The sequence below is a fragment of the Nicotiana sylvestris genome, chromosome 11 (assembly GCF_000393655.2).
Source record: "Nicotiana sylvestris chromosome 11, ASM39365v2, whole genome shotgun sequence".
NCBI lineage: Eukaryota > Viridiplantae > Streptophyta > Magnoliopsida > Solanales > Solanaceae > Nicotiana > Nicotiana sylvestris.
The window spans coordinates 160,585,626-160,608,578 of NC_091067.1; the positions used below are offsets into that span (position 1 = coordinate 160,585,626).

Here is a 22,953-nt window from a genome sequence, read left to right on the forward strand (position 1 = left end):
CTTACGCCCCATAGTAGGTGACTCCTCAATATTATACTCCAACAACCCATCCAGTTGGGGTGATTCGACCGGTTGTTGCGGCATGGGCCGATGATAGGCCCGCGTTGTCTTCTGAGGCTGTGTTGAGGTTAAATAAGTTTACCAAGTTCATTATTTCATTTTTGAAGAATTAAACCAAATAGCCGCCCACCTTAAAAATAGCCTGTGAATGTATAATATATGCATAATATATGTATTACATATGTATTCTTATGTATAATCAATATATAATTTATGTATATGGCTAGAAAAAGTAAACAATTAATGGCTATTTGGATAAAAATCCATTTTTTCTTCTAGCAGGCATACACAAATTACATAGTATGAGTGAGATGGTTAAATTGGCAACAAATGTAAACTCCACGAGCAATGGTGCCTAGGAATGGGATGAGTGATATAGTGCAATGATTGGTATCAATCGGTTTCCTCTAGTTCGTTCACATTCATTACTACCACGGGTGGCTCTATGGCAAGGCCATTAAAATTTCTGCTTTAGGCGCAGTCCCCAAGAGACAAAGACCCCCAAAATATTTTTTATTAACTATAATTATTTATATTAACAAGAGTTTTTTAAGTTAACAAAGCATTAATATTTTATTTTATTATACGACATTGATTCTAGTTATCAAATATTTTTTTTAGTAGATATGAACATTTGAATAATTTAACTCAAAATTTTAGAATATTAGACAATGTTATAGTGTGGAACACTATAAAAAGAAAACTTAAAACCTTGAAAGAAATTTGTTAAGACCATACAATTTTTTCTTTATATCTAAATTAATCGTGTCTATTTGTCCGACCGTTGTCACATTACTAATATGATTTCCTTACACCTTCTAAAGTTTTGGTTTTAGGCCTCCAATTTCATTGAGTCGCCCGTGATTACTACAAGTATTTTTTATGGCAAAATTCAGCATATTATGCTGGAGACTGGAGTTTATACTTGTAAAAGCTTAAATTCCAGTGCTCTATATTGCAGTTTCATATACAAAGAGTTTTGAACTCCAATAAACATACAAGGATTTTTGTAGAGGAATTTTTCACTCCAGTACAATCAATGTTTTAAAAGGCGGGGGCGTGAGGCGAGACGTTTTACCTCTGATGAGGCGAGGCGTAAGCCCTGAGACATGGGGCGTAAGTCCCACGGATCATTAAATTTTACTAATTTCAAGAATTTTAAGATAGTATAAAATAAAAAATAATTATAAAAATTACATTAAAATCACAAAATTATAACAAATAATCTCTTTAAAATATTTATAAATTATAATTCAACTATGAATAATACGAAAAGTATGACATATATCATAATATGCAAATTAGCTACAACGTCATTACAACTCAAACATCAAAAGTAATGTATTCGATACGAAATCTTATATGCATCTCTTAAGGAGTAATGAATCTTGAAAAAATTTCGATAATATAATTTGATATTTTTCTTAAAATACTCCTTTTATTTAATATGCTTTATATTTGAAAGAGAATTTATATAAAAACATAATTCACAATTTAATTTAAATATGATTCTCTAGCATCATTTATTTTAAGTTTCAACAAGTTAATAAAGTGACACATAAGTCACCATACAATACCATGATAACTAATTACTTGTAAGTAGTTATTAGCTAATACTAAGCTATTAAATTAATAAGTTTTGTATCTCGTAAACGTGGAAAAACTAATATTTAGAAAAATAATTATAAAAAAATTATGGACTATTATATAGTAAAGACATAACAAAAGTTAATAAATAAATACTTTTTAAATGAAGATTTATTTAAAATTAACTATCATAGCAGTTTTAGTGGATAACGTGCAATAATTTTTATTTCAATTATGACATAAAATACTTTCAACTCAATGATATATGATTATCAAAAAAGTAATTTTGAATAGTCAACGATTTAATAAGAAAATTTGAGGATTTACAAGGTTAGTTACACACAATTGCATAAAGTTCTATTAGGCGAGCCCAGTACACTAGGCGTTGGGTGTGCCCGGGGCGTAAGTATCACAGAACTAAGCCCCACACATAAGCCCAGGGGCGTTTTACGAGCGCTCCGCCCCGGGGCGAGCCCCGGACGAATCCCAATTCTGCCTTTTAAAACAGAGAGTACAATATGCTTGAGTTTTGCTTATAAAAGTTTTGAGCTCCAGCATCGTTTGTTCAAGTTATTTCATGTTTTAGGCGAGAGTATTTTTGTTCAAATTTTATAATAATTGTATTAAAGAATAATTACTTTACCTAATTCAATTTAAAAGTTAGCTAACCTCTAATATAATATCGAGCTAATTTGTACGGATTTACTCCATCCGGTCCAAAATAAGTGATTTTTTGGCCTTTATTTTGTGGTCCAAAATAAGTGATTTTTCCATATTTCAAGAATGAAATAATTATTTATTTTCTACACTGTCCTTGGAGTAAATAGTATTGAAGTATGTGTTAGGAATGTTTATGTGAAGAGATAGTAAATATTAATATAATCAATTTTATTACTAATTAATGTTAAAAAGTAAACTTCTTAATAGCTAAAAAATCACTTATTTGAAACAAAGGTTTATGGCAAAAGAGAAATGGAAAAAAGACAGAAAAGCAGATCCTTAATCACGAAGGTCCCGAAAAAAATCTCAAAATAGGTATGTTATTTCTTCTCCGCGTTAGTATACTAATCAAAACTTTCCAATTCAAAATAAGCAAACGTAGGGAGACTCAGTAAAACCTACTGGCTATAGCCGGTAAACCGGTCAACCACCTTTCTTTTTCATCCCCAGGTCAATCACCTTTCCACTCTCCTATATTCCCTGTGATTTCCTCTCTCAAAATTTTCTTTTCGAAAAAACAAAAAAACCCACTGATTTTCTCTCTCTTTACACAAAAGCCCTTTCAATATTCCTCAATTTTCTTCTTCAGCTCAATTTTTTAGGGTTTTATCTCCGGTGATTTCCCGGCGAGATCTCCTACCAGGTCAGCCTCCATAGATAATTCTGATTTTACATTGTCAATTTTCCTTAAAACATGAGTTTTTACGTGTTTTTATTTATTTTTTTAATTAGTGCACAGTATTTGCAATTTTTTCGAAAAATGTTATATTACTGTTAGAAAAACTTATACTTCGCACAGTTTATTTTTTGAATTTTATTGCATTTTAGTGAACGATTTAGCTATTTGTGTTCTAGTTCGTTTAGTAAACGAATTACTTCTTCCAGTTTTGGCAATGCCTAAACGTTTTTATATTTGAAAGTCTCCGGCTTTTGTTTTTCTGCTTCTGCACATTCTCTGTGACTGTAATTTTTGTTTTATCTCAATTTATTTTTGGTTACCTTTGCTAGTGTTAAATTGATGATGGAGTTTATATATTTTTTTGGGGTGTTAGATTGCTAATGGATTCATATTTGAAATTTTAGATGTTGGAGTTTTACTTAATTCCCTTTGCCTTTTGCATTCTGGATTATATGCTAGATATGCTGGAATTTCTTCTTTGTATTTTCTTCCCCGTGATTTCCACTGGTACCAATGGTCTTATTCTTGCATACCTTTGAGCTTTTGTAGGAGATGTCTCGAGTGGAAGATTTGTGGGAACGGTTGGTGCGAGCAGCACTACGTGGACATAGGGCTGCCGCTGGGAGACCGGCAGGAGGCATTTCTGCGAATGTCCCATCTTCCCTCGCTAATAACAGGGACATAGATGACATTCTAAGAGCTGCGGATGAGATTCAAGACGAAGACCCAAATGTGTCAAGAGTATGTAAGTGATCTCCTCGTGAGCCTTATTGACTTTTCATGCTTGACATGCAAATTATGTAATGAGCTCATTTCTTTAGTTGCTATGTTGAAGTAAAATAGAAAATATCCACAACTTGGTGATAGATGACTGGTTAATATATAACACTAAGTTTAGAGGGGAAATATGATCAAGATTCTCTCATTTGTAAAGGCATCGAATTATGACAGCTTAAACCTTCTTTCTTTTGTAGTATTTGTAATTTATATAGCTATAGTTTCGGGAGTACCTTTTAGATTGTCCCAGTTTTACTTCTATAGATACTTTCTGATTATGCGTTTTCTCGAAAAGCTATATGCAAACTCAGTCTATGTGAGCTTCGCAAAGCATAGATGGGTCCCAAGCATGGATAAAGGAGGGTTGTAGTTGGTTCGTAACCAACGTAAGAATATGACGAATTCTTTGATTATTAAATATTGAAACATGAATAGGGTGGAACGGATACAAAGGGTTAATATAGTTGGCCTCATCTAAATTTGGATTGAGATATAGTTGGTTGATTGATATAGAAAGCTGAGATGCAGTCTGCCGATGCTTGGACTAATCAACATGCCTCTCTGTTGGCAATTTGGTGAATTTTCTGCAGTATGTGAGCATGCCTATTCCTTGGCTCAAAGTTTGGATCCTAACAGTGAGGGGAGGGGTGTCTTGCAGTTCAAGACTGGTTTGATGTCTGTAATCAAGGTATGTCTGTGATTTTTTCCTTTGTGTACTCATGATATGTATCACTTTGTTAGAGGAAAAGGAAAAATGGATTTTCACAAAGTATTCAAATATTTCTTCTGTTGAATACATAAAATATTTGGTCCTTTTGAGTGCCAGTATCTTTATTTGAAGAGATTCACTGATTTGGGTTATTATCGGGTAACATTGGAGTTCTGGACAATTCTCTATTGCTTCCATTTTTTATATTGTACCATGTCTGGTGTCAGGACTTCTAATCTTAGAGATGTGCAGGAACTCCACATAACTGATGCATTATAAATTAGTTCTGACAGTTGAATTTTACATGTTTTAGGGTGTGTTTACAGTTATTTAGATATTGGTTAAGTTCTGACTTCCTTCCCATCTCCTGCCTAATCTTATAGCAAAAGCTAGCGAAGCGGGAGGGTGGCACCATTGATAGAAGCCAGGATATTACTCTCTTACAAGAATTCTACAAACGGTACAGAGAAAGGCATAATGTGGATAAGTTACGAGAGGAGGAACTGAAATTGAGGGAATCTGGTGTCTTCAGTGGTAATCTGGGAGAGTAAGTGAAGTTACTTGCAGCTTTCTCTTTAGTTGTTATCCTCTAGAAGATCTCCATGCTTGTATTTTACCCCACTTGCATAGCTGTCAGAAGTACATTTTTAACTTTATCTTTTGCTATGATATCTTTCTGCTTAGAATTGCATTTCTTCTTGCCTTGCAAATGAAATTTCTGTTTCCCATAAATACTCCTGATGCTTCTGAATTGAAAAACAATGGAACATTTTTGAGCTTGCAAGACATGATAGGTCCCTGTACCTTCTGTAGTCTGTCCATAGTCAACGAAGAATAAAGAAGGCGTAATAAAATATCTCTTTTTTTTATATATAAAATATCTTTTTACCTATAAAATAAGAAGTACAAGGATTTCTCTTTCTCGTGTCTAGTCAAGCTGAAAGGATCCCTGTTTCTCCTTCCCCACTATGTTATAATTTACCTCTTAGGTCGCCCATCATCTAATGCTTATAATGTGCCAATTTTTGTTATGTCAGAGTGGAACTTACTTTTTCTGCTTTTTTGGGCTGAGGGTCGGTGTCTTTTGTTTACCCCTTTTCTAATGCTTTAAGTTAGTAGAACTTTTTGTTATGTCAAAGTCAGACTTTATTTGTCTAGGGTTCTGTATTTTAATCCACCATTAATGCATTTGCAAGTATGAAGTAGTGTTAACAGCATATAGCATGACCAAAATCAATTGTCGGAGCCTTTTTGTGTATATCATTATTGTGTATCTCCCACTTGGTTACTTTGTCAGTGACCTGGATTATTAAAAGATAGTACTTGATCTTTACTCCGCCACTATAAAGGGATGGGATCCTCATGCAAGTCTAGAACTACAGGAGATAGTCATAATGCATACATGCTGGAAGTATACAAGCCTGATTAGTCTAGGTACCATGCCAAAAAGCCTGAATGGTCTACTAGGTAGTATGTTTTTTGAGATACAGATTTTTCTGATCTCTGTTTCATTTCTAAGTCACAATAGGGAGCTACTTGTCTCTGTGATATTTTTGATTGCCGATCTTTTAGTTACTGTTTTTTCTGTGACTTGCTTGAAAAGTTCTCCGAGAATACGCATCATTCTTATTAGTTCTCTAATCTTAAGCTATTACTCTTCATATTCTCTGAAAAGAAATCTCATAGTGCACACATCCAATCTTTTATCATGTTCCATTTGGGAGAATACTGAGCGTGGATTGTGTTAAGAAAATAAACCATGAGTTTAACTCAATCTCAAAAGCGAGCTCATGAAGTAAGTACTGCACAAAATTATAAAAGGAAACAACGATCCATTCCTTCAACTAATGTGAAACACTTAAAACACCCTTTCATGTCCTTGGCTAAGAATTTAGAGCGTGGATAACATAACATTCCTGACATTGGGTTAACCAAGATTATGGATGGGTTTGGCTACCATGTTAAAAAAATGGATGTTGGACCTACCTCGCCCCGATAAGTTAGCTCATCGGGTGATAATTGCTCAAGGCCATATAAGGAGATAACATTTCATTCCCTCAACCTATGTGGAACGATTAACAATTTGGGATAGCCTCCTATCCAATAGCATGTAGTTTCACGGGAGGTTAGAGTCCTTGAATGAATTTCGTCAGATAGAAATAAGAAATGGCTATTTTCATTTATTGGCTAAGCTGGGGTGGCTTGGGGGACTGGAGCCAAGAGTGCAATTTACCTGTGTTTGGACCCAATTGATAAGTTTTCTTTAGTAGATCTTAAATATATTTTGTCCCTTTTTACTGCTGGTATAGAGGATGTTTTCCCATTATTAATAAAATTGCTTACCTTATCAAAAATATTAATTTGTCCTTTTGTTGAGATGTTATTTTAGTTGGTTGACATGTTATGTTTCTACTTCCTCTTGAAATAGATTGGAGCGTAAGACTGTCAAAAGGAAAAAGGTTTTAGCGACTCTTAAGGTTTTGGGAAATGTCCTCGAACAGTTGACTAAGGAGGTTTCACCCGAAGAAGCAGATCGCTTAATACCCAAGGAGGTTTGGTTTCTCTGTACTTGTACTTATTTAAGTGTGCACATGCTTGCCTTTGATGTTCAACTTCTTTTATATCCCTAAATAGCTGCCATGTGACCAGGAGGTCACGGGTTCGAGCCGTGGAAACAGCCTCTTGCAGAAATGTAGGGTAAGGCTGCGTACGATAGACCCTTGTGGTCTGGCCCTTCCCTGGACCCCGCGCATAGCGGGAGCTTAGTGTACCGGGCTACCCTAAATAGCTGGTCGAGTCCTCTTTGTTGGCTTATTGATTTCTCATTATGATCCTTTTCATTGAAAAAGTCTTCCAACCTTCGAGTTTTGTGTGGGGAACGTTCCTTGAAATAGACATTTTGCGCATGCAATTGCTTAGAATCGCCTTATCAATAAAATACTCGATCGATGGAGGTATTTCTGTTATGTTACCAAGAAACATTTGGATGACGTGAAATTGCTGGTGCATCTGTAACTTATGTGTTCTGTTACAAAAGGATTAAGCACACTTGGTGATAATCCCACAATTCTCTTTGATAACTACAGTCCACCTTTCTTAATATGTTTTGGTGACAATATTACCCTAGAATTTGTGCTTAATCCTGAAAGATTAGGAATTTGTGGCCAAACTTGAAAGATAAGCTGAATCTTATTGTGAAAGATGGAAGGAAAACATTGTTTTGGGAGGACAATTGGTTGGGAATTGGAAGTCTAAAACAACTATATCCTAACATCTATACTTTGAATCAACAACATGGGGTTACTATGAAGGAACTATGGTCTACATAGGGTTGGAATATGACCTTAAGAAGATTCCTACATGATTGGGAGGTGCCTAGAATGATTGAATTTTATAGAACACTAGAACAATGTAGTGGACTACAGGAGGGTGAAGATACACTCAGATGGCAAAAACATAGTAATGGGATGTATTCAGTCAACTCAGCATACAATGATTTGAACCGGGAGGGATTTCGACTCAGTTTATGGCCTTGGAAACACATATGGAAAGTAAAAGTGCCTTATAAAGTGGCATTTTTTACCTTGTTGGTAATTAGGGAGGCTGTCCTCACTGGGAATAATCTAAGGAAGAAGGGTATGCCAATTGTTTCAAGATGTTATCTGTGTGGGAATGTGCTGAGACAATCAGCCATCCGTTTCTTCATTGTAGAGTGACCAGCCAGTTATGGGATTTGTTCATTAATCTCAGAGGTGCTAGGTGGGTAATGCCAGGGAGAACCTCTGATCTTTTATTATGCTGGAACACAGAGATAGACTTTACCACAGACAAAAACAGATGGAAAATTGTCCCAGCAACTATTTGGTGGATAATTTGGAAAGAAAGGAACCTGAGATGCTTTTAAAGATACAACCAACTCTCTACAAAAGATTAACATGAAGGACTATATTTTTGCTTTTCCATATTGTAATTGCCTATTTTGGCTTCCAGCACAAAGTTTGTGCTGATGTTTTTTTGAATATACTGGACACTTTACCTTTTTTTCTTTTAAAAAAAAAAACGAACCAAGAAAGAAAAGAAAAAACAGAGGCATCTACTTTAGTATAATCCACAGTCCACACCTAAACTCAACTACTAATTGCCTCTTTTAAGTAATCAGTAGTACTCTCTCCATGCTTTGAGTGGGAACCACTTAACTTTTTTAGTGAAGATTTGGGAAACACTTAACTTTTTTAGTGAAGATTATATATGTTCTTTTGACAAGGCAAATTAATTTATAAACTTGGATTTTCTCATACCATAAGCAGGTTTTCAAGCCTTTCAGCTACTTGTATATCATCTATTTGTTCCAATGCCTATGAGCTGGATAGGTTCTGCATTCAATTTTTTCCCTTTTTTTGGATCTTTTTTTTTTGTTATTCCGCAATTTCAGTTTTTTCTGGTTCTTGCTGCACGATAGTATTCATTTCACTCGTGCAAGGCATTTAATTTTTCTTCCCTATTCATAGTAGCAAGTTGCTAACAGTCCTCATTCTACAAGAGGGTGTAAAATAAAAAATCTCGAGGCTGCTTATTTGGAATTATTGGTCAGTATTATCATTTTTTAAAAATTCCCGCCGTACATGAAAATTAATGTGGTAAAGACTAAAGAGCACATGCTCAAACTTTTTATGAAATTTCTCAGGGCCGTTTCACGAAATGTTTCTACGTGCTAGTGCAGTTCCACATGCATGTGCATATTCAAATAGTTTTCTCTTGCTCCCGATGCTTGTGTAGTCATTCATTCTTTTTATTCTTTTTGTTCCACATGCATCTGAAAGGCTCATTTTGGTGCTGTGTCTTTGTTCTTTGCAGCTTAAACGCATGATGGAAACAGATGCTGCTATGACTGAGGACATTGCTTACAATATTATTCCCCTTGACACCACTTCGACTACAAATGCTATTGTGTCTTTCCCTGAGGTTGATCATCCTTCTCCTATCACTCTTAAAAACTCTTGCATATTTGTTCTGATGGGATTCAGCAGGTACGTGCGGCAGTATCAGCTCTGAAGTACTTCAGAGGCCTACCAAAATTGCCTGGAAATTTTTCTTTACCATCAACAAGGAGCGTTGATTTGTTTGATTTTCTGCATTACACTTTTGGATTTCAGGTTGGTTTACTGACTGCTTTTTAAACTTCACTTTATTGTCTCAAAGTCTCTTTCTATATGCTCCATAATCCACACTCCTTTCTGATCAACAAGTGAAATTCATACTGCTGGCTCTGGTAATTATTATTATTATTTTTTTGTTGAGAAGGTAACATATTTGTATATTGAAAACACACTACACAAAGGGTGTGTAGTCCCCCATATTTACAAGAACCAAAACAAACTTCTAGTCCTTAGTCTTCTCATAAGGATTCTAATACATCAAAAATAGATTCAGGTTCTTCTAAGACTTCTTGTTTACACCAAAAATAGAATAGGATAAGACATTTCATTTCAATTGTTGGATGCTACTGGCGTTGTCCTCAAAACATCTTTGATTTCTTTCTTCCCAAATTGTCCACCAAATGCAAGCAGGGACATCCTCCATCTCTCCTTCTCTCCAGAAGAGATACCCTCGTTGTTCCAGCATGCTAGTACCTCAAATATTCTTCTTGGCATAGTCCATCTGATGCCCCTCCAACTAATGAATATCCTCCATAACTGAGTTGTCCAATTACAATGTAAAAATAAATGATTTATTGTCTCTGCCTCTTGTCCACATAAGTAACACTTGGAACAAAGTTGATAACCTCTCTTGATAAGGTTATCCCGAGTCAACACTGCTTCTTTTGCCAATAATCATGTAAAGCATGCAACTTTGTATGGAACCTTAACTTTTCATATCATCTTCCATGGCCAACACCCAATCTGATGTTTTGAAAAATTGAACTCCTTGTAGGCAGATTTAACTGAAAACTTTCCTTGCCTATGCCCTTGCCATATCATGCAATCTTTCCTAGTTGAGATCCCTTTAAATTGCTCCAGAGTATTATAGAACTATGTTACTCTTGCCAATCTCCCAATCATTCAGAAGTCTTCTGAAGGTTAGGTTCCAACCTTGGTTTGCCCATACCTCTCCAACCGTTGCTGCTTGCTGTTGATTTAGGGAATGAATGTCTTGAAAAAGTTGTTTCAAAGCTCCTTGTCCTAGCCAATTGTCTTCCCGGATATCTTCATTCCATCCCCAACTCTGACTCTAGACTTGATCATCATTTTAGGCCACAAATTTCTAATAGATCTCCAGAGACTGATCTCATATGGACTATTAACTGCTTTGGTTGTCCATTCTCTTTCCATCTCATATTTTTCTTTAATCACAAGTTTCCATAGTGGCTGATCTTCTGCTGCAAATCTCCAAAGCCATTTCATCATCAAGCTTTGGTTTTGGACTTTCAAATTCTTGATGCCTGTGAAGGCGAAATGCTTCAACTGGATTGCACTTCACGGAGCATGCCTAACGCAAGATAACCTATGCAGAAGGGGATTTTAGCTGGTCAATAGATGCTACCTGTGCAAGGGACACCTGGAAACAGTTAATCACCTACTTCTACACTGCCCAATAGCAACATACCTCTGGAACATGTTCTTTTGTATTTTTGGTCTAAGCTGGGTAATGCCACAGACCCTGAGAGAGGCACATCTGAGCTGGAGTCTTTGGGAGGTTGATAAGATCATTAAGAAAATTTGGCTTATGATCCCTGCAACTATTTTTTGGTGTTTATGGAACGAGAGGAATAGAAGATGCTTTGATGACACATCAACACCGAACCACTTACTCAAATCCAAATGCCTTCTCAACCTTTTTTGCTGGACAAAGTTGTTACCAATAAATAGTACAGGACAACTTTTGGATTTTGTTAGCTCACTTGTCCTAGTTTGAGACTTTGATTTGAGGCAAACAATGTTCTCCCTTAATTTTTTGTTTATGTAGCTCTTATGCTTCTTGTAACTTTGCATCTTCTTGATGCCTTCTTAATGAAACATATTACTTCATCAAAAAAAAAAAAAATTCTTGATGCCAAGACCCCCTTCCTTTTTGCTAGCTAAAAGAGACACCCATTTAACCAAATGAATTTTTCTATTTTCATTGTTACCTTGCCATAAGAAGTTTCTTCGCAATGCATCTATTCTTTTCAATACATTTGCTGGAAGGGGAAAGTAAGACATCATATAAGTAGGCATTGCATCAAGCACAGAATTAATTAGAATCAATCTACCCCCCCAAGATAGCTACTGATTTTTCCAATTTGCCAGCTTCTTCTCACACTTTTCTAACACCCCATTCCATATCCCCTTTGACTTACTCTTGGCCCCTAAAGGCATCCCCAAATAAACTGTTGGCAGCTCCCCAATCCTTCCTCCAAGAATTCTAGCTAAGATATATCTTCCACCATATTAACGGAAATATAAAACTTTTGTTCCAATTAATGTGTAATCCAGATGTGGCTTCAAAGAGAATGAAGATCACCCTCAACATCAGTTGGTTCTTATCAGCTTCACAAAAGACCAGTGTATCATCCGCATATTGAAGATGAGATATCACCAAATTGCTACCGACCCTGGAACTCACTTTGAAACCCCTAATTCAGTTGTTGATTTGAGTTGTCTCTAAAATATGATTTAGACCTTCCATGGCAATGATAAAGAGGAAGGGGGACAAGGGATCCCCTTGTCTCAAACCTCTTTGAGAAGGAAAGAATCCAGCTGGAGAACCATTGACTAGTATTGAGAATTTGACCGTGCTGATACAAAATTTGACCCAATTAATCCATCTCTCTCCGAAGCCCATTTTCATGAGAGTACCTATTAGGAACTTCCAATTTAAATGATCATCTGCCTTCTCAACATCCAATTTGCATAATATCCCAGGTTCTTATATCTACACATTCATTTGCTATTAAAATAGCATCCACAATTTGCCTGCCTCTTATGAAGGCCATCTGTTGTGTATCCACCAATTTATTCACCACCCTCTTGTGTCTCTGTGTTAGCAACTTTGAGATGATTTTGTAGACGCTACCAATAAGACTGATAGGCCTGGAGTCTCTTAGCTCCTTAGCTCCAACCTTCTAAGGTATCAATGCTACGAAGGTAGCATTGAAGCTTTTTTCAAATGTTCCTTGAGCATGGAAATTTTGAACAACCGCTACTACTTCATTGTGAATCACTTCCCAGCAATGGCTAAAGAAAGCCATAGAGTAGCCATCCGGTCCAAGAGCTTTATCCCCTGCACATGACTTAACACTTTCCCATATCTCCTTTCACCAAATGGACTTTGCCGCATTTGATTCTCCTCCGAGTAATCATAGGGCAGTCCCTGAGATTACATTGTGGTCTCTACACCTCTGATTTTGTATACAACTTCTGGTAGAATGTTACTATTTCTCTTTTGATGTCTATAGCGTTATCCACAACAAATCCTTCTGCTATCAGCTGGTCAATATTATTATGTCTTCTATGAGCATTTGCTGTGAAATTTTTTTGTGTTCCTGTCTCCTTGTTTCAACCAAAGAGCTCTGGATCTTTGTCTCCAAGCCACCTCCTCTTGTTTAGCAATCTCCTCAAATTCCATTGATAAGGCAGTTTTTGTGTAGATTTCTTCTCATTCAAGTTCCTTTGATCCTGTAACTCTTCCAATTCTGCAAGTTGATTGACAATATTTGCTTGTTTTGCTCTATTCTTTAAGCTTCTCCTTCAAAGCTTTCAATTTAAAAGCTAAAATAAAATCAGGCCTCCCTTCACAGATAAAAGACTCCCACCATCCTTTAATTATATCTTTGAAACCATCAGTTTTCAGCCACCAATTTTCAAACTTGAAATAAGACCTAACAGGTTCCCAATTTCCACATTGAAGCATCAGGGGTGTATGATCAGATGTGATTCTATGAAGTGTAATCTGTTTGATGTTTCTGAAGCCTTCATTCCAGTCCACTGAGATCAAAAACCTATCCAATCTTGCTCCTATATCATGCATATCACCTTTCCTCCATGTGTATGTCCCTCTTGCCAGTTGAAGATCCACCAATTCCATGTTCTCAATGAACTCTTAGAACTCAGTCATAGCCGTATTAATTGTGTTGTAGTTCTTCTTCTCTGATGAGAATCTAACAGTGTTAAAATCCCCACAAACAACCCAAGGCCCAGAAAAAAGACCTCTAGCACCAGCCAACTCCCACCAAACTTTTTCTCTTTCTTTTCTATCATTTGGAGCATACACACTAGATAAATGCCAAGTAAAATCTTGAGATTTACCAGAGAATTTACAAGAAATTGAATAAGCACCTAAATTACTGACCTCCCCTTCCCAAATTCTGCTATCCCAAAGTACAACAATTCCCCCTCTAGTCCCACTAGCTTCCAATTGGGCAAACTTTCCCCATCTATTTGCCCAAAGTTCTTAAATAATTTCCCTAATATCCCTTTCTACCTTGGATTCTTGGAAGCAATAAACATCTACTTTCCAGCTGTGAATCAAACTCTTGATCATCAATCTTTTCCTGTATCGATTTAGCCCCCTCACATTCCATGAGACAATATTCACCTTCATTGATCATGAATAATAATACTTCTCCCTACTTCTGGTACCATCGCTCTTGGAATATCTAGATTCTTTACTTCTTTAGAAATTTTTCTTTTTGGAGTTTCTATCATCTGCATGTTTGATTTTTTTTTTGTTTGCTTGCCTCTTCTCATCAATCTTCATGAATAACTCTAAAGCTTCTTTCTCGCATCCTCGGAAATCCACTCCAAATTCTTTGCCAAGCCGGATTATATTCTGATGAACCCATAGTGATGCTTCGAATTCTGGATCCTTTTCTATCTCTGCATGTTGTAAGTTCGTTGTGCATCTTCAATTACCCGGCCCACTTCTTTGCTTCCTTCACTTGTCTGCATGTTCTCTCCTTCTGGAGTTTCGAGAGAATTACCACATTCTTCAAAAACTATCATGGAATTTTCTTCATTGGACTTGATATTTTGTTCTTCTTCATCCCCTTCTTTTTCTGTAGCTTTTTTTCTTTCTTCATCGGGCGTACAATTTGGTTCTTCTTCATCCCCTTCTTTTTCTGAATCTTTTTCTCTCTCTTCATCTCTAGTATCTGTTACATTCTGTATCATTAAAGAGACTGATATTGTAGCAGCAGAATTTGCATTTAACTCTTCCATAAAGGAATCGGGCCTGGGCTCATATTGGAGGCCCTCGTGTTAAAAAATCTGGAAAGCTTTGGGCCAATAAAATCTGGGTCCAAGGAGCTTTTTAACTGACTTAACTGAACTGGGACCAATTCTTGAGCTTTTCTCCACGTGAGAAGTCACGTGTGGATTCCAGAATTTTGATTTGTGAAACAGCCTGTATCTCTGCCACTGTAGAAGAAGCCACATGCCCTGTCACATCTTTACCTAGTGCCCCCCTTCCCTGACGCATACTCATCCTCTATAGCCTAGCAACCCGAAGCCTTCTCTCCTCCTCCTTCTCCGGCGAAAGTTCTCACTGGTGCCTCACACCACACCTGAATCTGATAAATTAACCCTTCGAAACCCACCTTCACTGATTTCGGAACTGATTCCCCATCCCCTCTCACCTTTACCCTTGCCCATTTTAAGTGATTTCTGAGCTCTGCCTCCTCTTCTGTTTGTAACCAACCACCGCAATAATCACCCACTTCCTTGAAGACTTTATGAGACCATAACTGGATAGGCAGGCCAACGAGCCTTATTCACACATGGTTTAATTTTTCACTACTTGGAATAGAGCCCACTGTCGGTGTCCACAATTGTAGATGGACCTTGTGCATTTTCTAGAACCATTCATCTTTCAGGACGTGCTCAGCACTTATCTTCGAAGAGAATTCAAAGAGAAACCGATTCTGGCCCATCTCATAAATATTGACTCCATGTGCTTGCTTCCAAGAATTACTAGTCCAACGACGGATTTCTGAGAGAGTAGGGATATCAATAATTCCTTCAGGCTATACTCCTGCTAAGAATGAAAACAATTCATTCTGGGTGTGATTACTCTCTCCTGAAATGCATATAACTCCTCGCTTTTCCGGGACTGCAGCTGCATTATTTATTTTTCTTAAGCATATACAATAACAACAACAATAACAATGCACTTCAACCACAAATAAGTTGGGTCGGTTATATGAATCCTCACTGTTCATGTCGCTGCAATTAACCTTAGATTAGACCAATGTTTTGCAAAATAGAAATAAAAAATAAAAGTTCTAGAGGTTCTATATATTTTCTATTGATATATATATCTCTGACAGGATTAAAAGTCTCCTAGAAAACATAGGAGCCAAAGCAAACATATGAACATGGCTAAAACATAACCCCAACTAATTGGTATTGCCAGCTATGAAGGCATTGCTCTAGTGGTAAGAGCATAGCTTGTGAGATGCGGGTTAGGCGCACGTTACGAGTTCAGACTCTACTTGGTATTTAAGTGTAGAAGGATAGAGAAGTAGACTCATTATCCGCCGAGTTTCGAATCATGATGGCATTTACTCCTTTTTTTGGTCATATCTTTCTTCATCCGTAAAAAGTTCTTCATAATTTGAAAAATTACTGTCGTAGAAAATGAGCAATTAGATCTGTCAATATCTAGATTGAAGTTGCTTCCATGGGGATGGGAATGGTCAAAGTCAAATTCAAAGGGTAATTCATTAATTCTAGTCTGAGATAAGAAACAAATGTAGTGACAATTGTTATTGAATAGTGATTCTTGTAACTTACAAAATTCATAGGCCTATAGGGGTAGCAATACTGTAAAATTATCCATTTCGTAGAGAGGGTTAATAAAAGATTAGCAGGATGATACAAGAGACGGTAGGATGGCAGGCAAGAGATCACAGGATGGTACAAGAGATGTTTCCCCAAAGGAGGAAGGTGTTATTAATTTAAAGGAATATATCTAGCATCTCATCATATTGAATCACCCAGTATCATAGCTTTATACAACCTTCATTTCTTAAGGAAATTTTCTTAAAACGCATTGACCCTTTTTGTACTTTTCGCTTTTGGAAACATTGGTTTTGTACAGATAGGAGCACCTATATCGCTATAGATCTTTTGGTGCTTCAGGATAGTGTTTTTACAAGATTTTCTGGATTTGTATAGGTCTTATCCACAAGAATCAAAATTTCTTCCTGTAAAAGACTAATCTGAATTTACCTTGTCAAAAAAAAAAAAAAAAACTAATAGTGAATCTGATCATTTATGGGATTATACTACTGAGGAATTAGATATAGGTGTACGGAGTATTTTGTTCTTGGGGGATTGTCATTTGGATTGAATGCTGAACTAACTATATCATTTTAGCGCTTTTTGAAGAAAAAAAAAGAAACTATAATTTTAGCAAGTTTTTGTCTTCTTAATCCTTGCCTCACATTTCAGTAGTGGTCTTAGTTTCTCTCCATTATTTTGTTTGAGAAGTAACCGTCATATTGGAGAAAAATACTTATTGTTTACGCAACTATAATATCTTTCAGCTCATGATATGTGTGCTTGATTTTGTGGTGCATACTTGCTTGCTTCTTATTTCTCTTTGCTTTCTTTCAATTTCACAATACAGACATGTTAATCTTTGTTTTTCTTTTGTCCCATCTTTTTATTATTTCCTGTAATTTCCTTCCGTTGCTTGTTTCATTTTTATCAGTTCTATTATGGCTTTGGTGATCACATTTCTGTTAATTTGGCAGCAAGACAATGTTTCCAATCAGCGCGAACATATTGTTCTCCTCCTTGCAAATGAGCAGACCCGGCTTAGTATTCCTGAAGAACCTGAACCAGTAGGTTTTATATCATGTTATACCTTTAATAGAAGTTATATTTGGATATGGATGCATCTCATGATTTTGCTTTCTCATGTTGTTAAACCTTATACCAGTAAGAAGTTTTATTTTCCCTTTATGGCTGTATTGAAGAAAGTCATTTGTCTAAATGGAAAGATGTAATGCACTTGTAAAAATCGGAGCTGATATCATATCCTATGTTGGTTATGCTTCTTTTATCTTATTTGAGAAATCTTTGTTGTTGTAGTTGGTCACTGGGTTTTAGCTGTGAGAAGTCGTAGTTTTGGTTGTAATTAAAATGGTAAATTTACATAAAGGTGCTGTGTAGGCTGTGTGATTTGGTGGTGTTTGGCTGTAGTGTAGCTCGAGAACATTTTATCGTCTACTTTCTGCAAATCATACCTTATTCTTAAAGGCAGCTTAAAAGTAACAAGGTTCTCATCTGTGTCTCTTGAAAGTTGTTCCCTTGATGATCCTGATGAGATTTGTCAATTTTGTTGGATTAGTTTGTTTTCATTCAGTTTAGGACTGCTTTTCTGCTCATGTGCTTTTATCTTATTTACAGAACTAGAACAATTGATACTGTTATACGTTGTAGTTTCATTGTCTTGGTATGGCTGCTGATAACTAAATGATGGCACTCTAATGAACCACGATATCTGGGATAAATTTCAATATCCAAGATAATATTGGCAATTGATGATCTTATATTATCTTGAACTTTTGAATGCCATGTGTAGAACTCTTGCCAATTGTTTCTTTGTCTTTTAGCAAAGGTTGGGAAGAACTGGAGAAATAAGAATTCTTCTTCTTTATGAGATAATATTCAGCTGTTTTATTTATTTAGACGATGTGAGAGGTGACACATTATCGATACCTTCATTAATTTATTTCTAAGTCCAGATCTGTGTATCTCTAACTTCCAGATATTGGATGAGGCTGCTGTACAGAAGGTCTTCTTGAAGTCCCTTGATAACTATATCAAGTGGTGCAACTATTTGGACATCCCACCTGTGTGGAGCAAGTAAGGTTTCATGTTCAGCGTGTTTTGAGCGTGCACTGTAAAATTATTTCGTCTTAATAGAACTGTAATTTTTCTACTTGGAAAATATTTTCATCTTAGTATAGTGAAAAACTACCATTGACACTGTAGCTGGTATTTTTATGCTCTGAGTTTCTGATACTTTGCTTTTGCTTTTGCAGTTTGGATGTAGTTAGCAAGGAGAAGAAGTTGTTATTCATTTCTTTGTATTTCTTAATCTGGGGTGAAGCTGCTAACATTCGATTCGTTCCAGAATGCTTGTGCTACATATTCCATCATGTATGTCAATTTGGTGTATCTTTTGTCTCTTGACCATTTTAGAAATCCTCTCAATTTGATGATCTCCATTCTCCTTTGTCGTCTTCTTGTGATAATTAAAGTACTCTCTGGCTGACCTGTCAGTATGTTCTAAGTTTGCTCTTTAAGTGTAATTTGCCCTTTGTCTCCAGGGTGTTCTCTTTGGTGTGAGGGTGTGGGATTGTCGGATAAGAGGGTGCACTATAAATTTCTTAAAATGAAAGGGCAAAAGCCAGAAGAGAGAAGCCATAATTATGATTACTTCATCCCAAGTGTTTTGATCTTACTTTTGCTTTGCTTGGAAACATTAATTTCATGACAGATGGGAAGGGAACTGGAGGAGATACTACGACAGCAGGTTGCACAGCCTGCTAAGAGCTGCATGTCTGATAATGGCGTGTCATTTCTTGATCAAGTAATATGTCTTGTTTATGATGTCATTGCGGCGGTATGTTTTTTCCCCGTTGTAGCCTACTTTCTGTTTCTAAAGATCATTTACAGAGACACTCATACATGTAACATATGACTAAATATGTATGTGCATACATACGCATACTCTTACTTGTCGAACCTGTTTTTGATTTTGATTATTATTATAGTATGTGGTGACATTATCATCAGTGTACATATAAAGGCATCACAGACTCTTTTGGACATTTATTGCTGTTGTGAAATCTCTGTTGACATGCTAATGGTTGACTTATGGTACTGTGTGTTTTGACAGATCCCACTTATCACTTTCTCCATCATCTTTTCCTGATATTCTTGACTGGCTATGCAGTTTTGTCATCCCTACTTATTTTTAACCATCTTTGTGTATCGGTTAAAACTGCCACCTCCCTTACTATAACAAGCTATGGCAGTCCTTTCCACCTCCACTGTTTTTTTTTCTTGGAAGATGCTGTTGGAACACATCAATAAATCTTTGGATTTGATCTTTCACCAAGTTCAGCTGCTTCTTACTCTTTCCATCTGTATGTTGAAGAATCTAATCAATAAGCATCTTCCAGAATAATAGATCTATAGTGCAGACATGTCATATTTACGAGCTTCAAAATACTGTGGAATTCTTAAGACTCTTAACAATTTCTCCCTCCTGGACATTAACAACTAGAACCAGCTAATATTAACTTTCAATAATTCACACTCTTACTCTTTCGAAATTGTGGGCATTGGAGGGTGGAGATGGGCAGAAATAATGATTAAAACAAAATTTTCGTGTACTTTGGGATGCTTATTGATTTGTTAGCTTACAGGAGGCTGGAAACAATGAGAATGGAAGAGCACCTCATTCTGCTTGGAGAAACTATGATGATTTTAATGAGTATTTCTGGTAAGCTTTACTCCCAAGGTTGTAGGACTCCCACTTCTGCAATCTTCTCACTGACCCTTCCACTGCTCTGCAGGTCCCGTCATTGCTTTAAGCTTGGCTGGCCATGGCGGAAGAATTCTTCCTTCTTCCTGCATCCAACGCCCTCAAAGGTTTGAAAGTTTCTCTTGGTATCGTTTTGCATATTACATTGTGATATCCCATTTTATAAAATCTCGCTAGAGGTATATTTGTATCATTTTGCAGGTTATAACATGAAAATGAAGAGCTTCATGTTCACAATTTAAAAGTGTTGTATCCCTTCTGCTGCAAAGTAATATAGTTCATGTTTCTTGGAAGGAAGAAAGTGGCATTGCTCCACGCAATGCCACGCAAGAAAGTAATATAGTTAATAATAATTGTATTAAGGATGGTAGTTTCAATTGAAAGCCCTGCAATGTGGTGAATTAAATTACCCATTATCAGAGCTCATGCAACCTTCACTTAAAGAATTCTTGAAACACATTGACCCTTTTTAATAAATCAGGATATAACCCTTTTTTGAAAAGAGAAATTGCATACATTTGATTCTGTTTCGGTAGCTCTCTTGACTCTTTCTGTAAGGCAGCATTTCTGCTTCCATGTGTAGTATCTTTGACTGCAATCTTCAATTGAGTGAAAATTTGCATCATTTTTCATTATCTTTTTACAGTTACCGGTGCTCAGCATTAGTCGGTCTTAGATCTAGGTTGGATAATTTAGTATCAATCTGGTTACCATGAATTTCTTATAATACACTTACAGGCGGACATAAAGCATTTGTTACTGATTTTCATGTGTATTTCCAATCTCTAGTTTGGAACATTGTCCTCTTGTTTCTTGCTAAGTTCTGCTTTATAATTTTTTAGGTTTCAGTTTTTTTAGCTTGTAACTTCCGTTTCCTATCTGCTACAGAATATTCTTAAATCTGGAGGTGGCAAGCGCAGGGGAAAAACTTCTTTTGTTGAGCACCGGACATTTCTCCATCTTTATCACAGTTTTCATCGTCTTTGGATGTTTCTTTTCATGTTTTTCCAGGTCTGCTACTCATCACTGATAGCCATGATATTTCCTCTTTTCTTTAATCTGCTATTTCTTGTTATTTTTCAGGTTACTTTGTCTCATCCCTTTTTGAGGTTTTGTTTGAGGATTAAGAGTGCACTCTATCAACGCACTTACTCTTTTCAAAAGGAAAAAAATGCATTCTATCAATTCTTTCTTCTGTTTTTTTATATCATGTTGTGAGCAGCTAGAAGGGGAGCCTTGGCGTAACTCGTAAAGTTGCTGCCATGTGACTAGGGTGTCACGGGTTCGAGCCGTGGAAACAACCTCTTGCAGAAATGTAGGGTAAGGCTGCGTACAATAGACTCTTATGGTCGGGCTCTTCCCCGGACCCCGCGCATAGCAGGAGCTTAGTACATCGGGCTGCCCTTTTTGTTGTGAGCAGCTATGTACTACTTTGCTGTGTCTATGGGAGCAAGGAATTGAATTTGCTGTACTTGAGCTTGGTTGCTTGATATGGAATTTTTGTTTGTTGGCATTTCTTTGCTTTCAACAAATTATCTTCAGTACCTATTTTCACCCAACTCATTTATTTGTCGCTCCTTTCCAATATCCTCAGGGAATGACTATCTTTGCCTTTAATAATGAGCGATTCAACTTTAAAACACTGAAGGAAGTTTTGAGTCTAGGACCTACGTATGTCGTGATGAAGCTTATCGAGAGTATGTTTCTCTGGCATCTCTTTTCTCCAAAAGTGGTCCATATTTACCTATATTGAACTCTAACTGTAGCTGAAGTATTTATCTATCTGCAGGTGTTTTGGATGTTATCATGATGTATGGTGCATACTCTACATCAAGACGCGTAGCTGTCAGTCGGATTTTCCTTCGTTTTATTTGGTTCAGCATAGCTTCTGTATTCATATGTTTCCTTTACGTGTATGTAGCTTATTGTTCTTTATGGCTTCACAGAGCTTCTTACTTTGATTCTTCCTTATCCTTTCTTTCTATTCTTCTTCTTGTGGCAACCCACCCGTTTTGTATTGCGCAATAACGTTTGGTCATGAATTTTATGACAGGAAAGCTCTTGAAGACAATAGCAACCAAAATTCCAACTCAACTGTCTTCAAAATTTATGTTGTTGTCCTTGCAATCTATGCTGGAGTTCAGTTTTTTGTCAGCTTTCTGCTGCGGTTTCCAGCTTGTCATCGTTTAACAAATCGATGTGATAGTTGGCCCGTGGTTCGTTTCATCAAGTGGATGCACCAGGTTTCACATTTTTATCAGATTTTTTTTTGAAGGATGATCATTCCTTACTGCCCTTTGATTGAGATGTTCTAGTAATAATTTTGCTATCCTTTTTTGTCCTAAGGAACACTATTACGTTGGCCGGGGCATGTATGAGGGAACTTTCGACTTCATCAAGTAATCCATTTATCTTTACTGCCTTATGTATAACTATCTAGTGCCAAAAGTAGAGAGCGAGAGGGAGAGCTTTGCCAAATGGTGGTACAATTTTTTTTGCCGAATTTAAGTTTACCTTAATCAAGACAAACTTTATGTTTGTGAGTAGGGGTGGCCATCTGAATGGTACAAGCACTTCTGGAAGTCTACTTTCCTGTAGAGTTGTGAATTATATTATTAACTCAATGATCGCTTTTGGCTAAATTGGCCCTTGAAGTTCATGAATTTGTCTATGATCCTTTGTTTCTTGGTTACATGAGCTAATTTTGTATTTATGTGACATTACCTTAGTTCTTTTTGTTCTTGTGAATTGGCATGAGAATAATGCATGACCTTCCTGTCTCTTCACTGTTCCACTCCTATCTCCTAGGAGTGAGTTTTATTTTTGTAATCGGGTTTCAAAGAAAATTTGCTCGTATAATTACATGCCTTTCCAATTTATG

The 22,953-nt window shown here is 36.5% G+C and overlaps 1 protein-coding gene across 2 annotated transcripts in view; it reads left to right on the forward strand.

The window, feature by feature from the left end:
- Nucleotides 1-2,840: 2,840 nt before the first annotated feature.
- LOC104220187 (callose synthase 9) overlaps nucleotides 2,841-22,953 on the forward strand; it is a 48,529-nt gene continuing 28,416 nt past the window's right edge. For both annotated transcript variants that reach the window (XM_009771008.2, XM_009771009.2), the window contains exons 1-18: nucleotides 2,841-3,010; nucleotides 3,596-3,791; nucleotides 4,414-4,511; nucleotides 4,916-5,079; nucleotides 6,961-7,084; nucleotides 9,387-9,494; nucleotides 9,560-9,685; nucleotides 17,266-17,355; nucleotides 18,285-18,382; nucleotides 18,562-18,679; nucleotides 19,020-19,145; nucleotides 19,954-20,030; nucleotides 20,104-20,179; nucleotides 20,961-21,083; nucleotides 21,667-21,769; nucleotides 21,862-21,985; nucleotides 22,126-22,315; nucleotides 22,419-22,471. In XM_009771008.2, coding sequence (XP_009769310.1) covers nucleotides 3,599-3,791; nucleotides 4,414-4,511; nucleotides 4,916-5,079; nucleotides 6,961-7,084; nucleotides 9,387-9,494; nucleotides 9,560-9,685; nucleotides 17,266-17,355; nucleotides 18,285-18,382; nucleotides 18,562-18,679; nucleotides 19,020-19,145; nucleotides 19,954-20,030; nucleotides 20,104-20,179; nucleotides 20,961-21,083; nucleotides 21,667-21,769; nucleotides 21,862-21,985; nucleotides 22,126-22,315; nucleotides 22,419-22,471 — 1,991 coding nt within the window. In that variant the 5' untranslated portion in view covers nucleotides 2,841-3,010; nucleotides 3,596-3,598. The remainder of the gene's footprint in view (nucleotides 3,011-3,595; nucleotides 3,792-4,413; nucleotides 4,512-4,915; nucleotides 5,080-6,960; nucleotides 7,085-9,386; nucleotides 9,495-9,559; nucleotides 9,686-17,265; nucleotides 17,356-18,284; nucleotides 18,383-18,561; nucleotides 18,680-19,019; nucleotides 19,146-19,953; nucleotides 20,031-20,103; nucleotides 20,180-20,960; nucleotides 21,084-21,666; nucleotides 21,770-21,861; nucleotides 21,986-22,125; nucleotides 22,316-22,418; nucleotides 22,472-22,953) is intronic.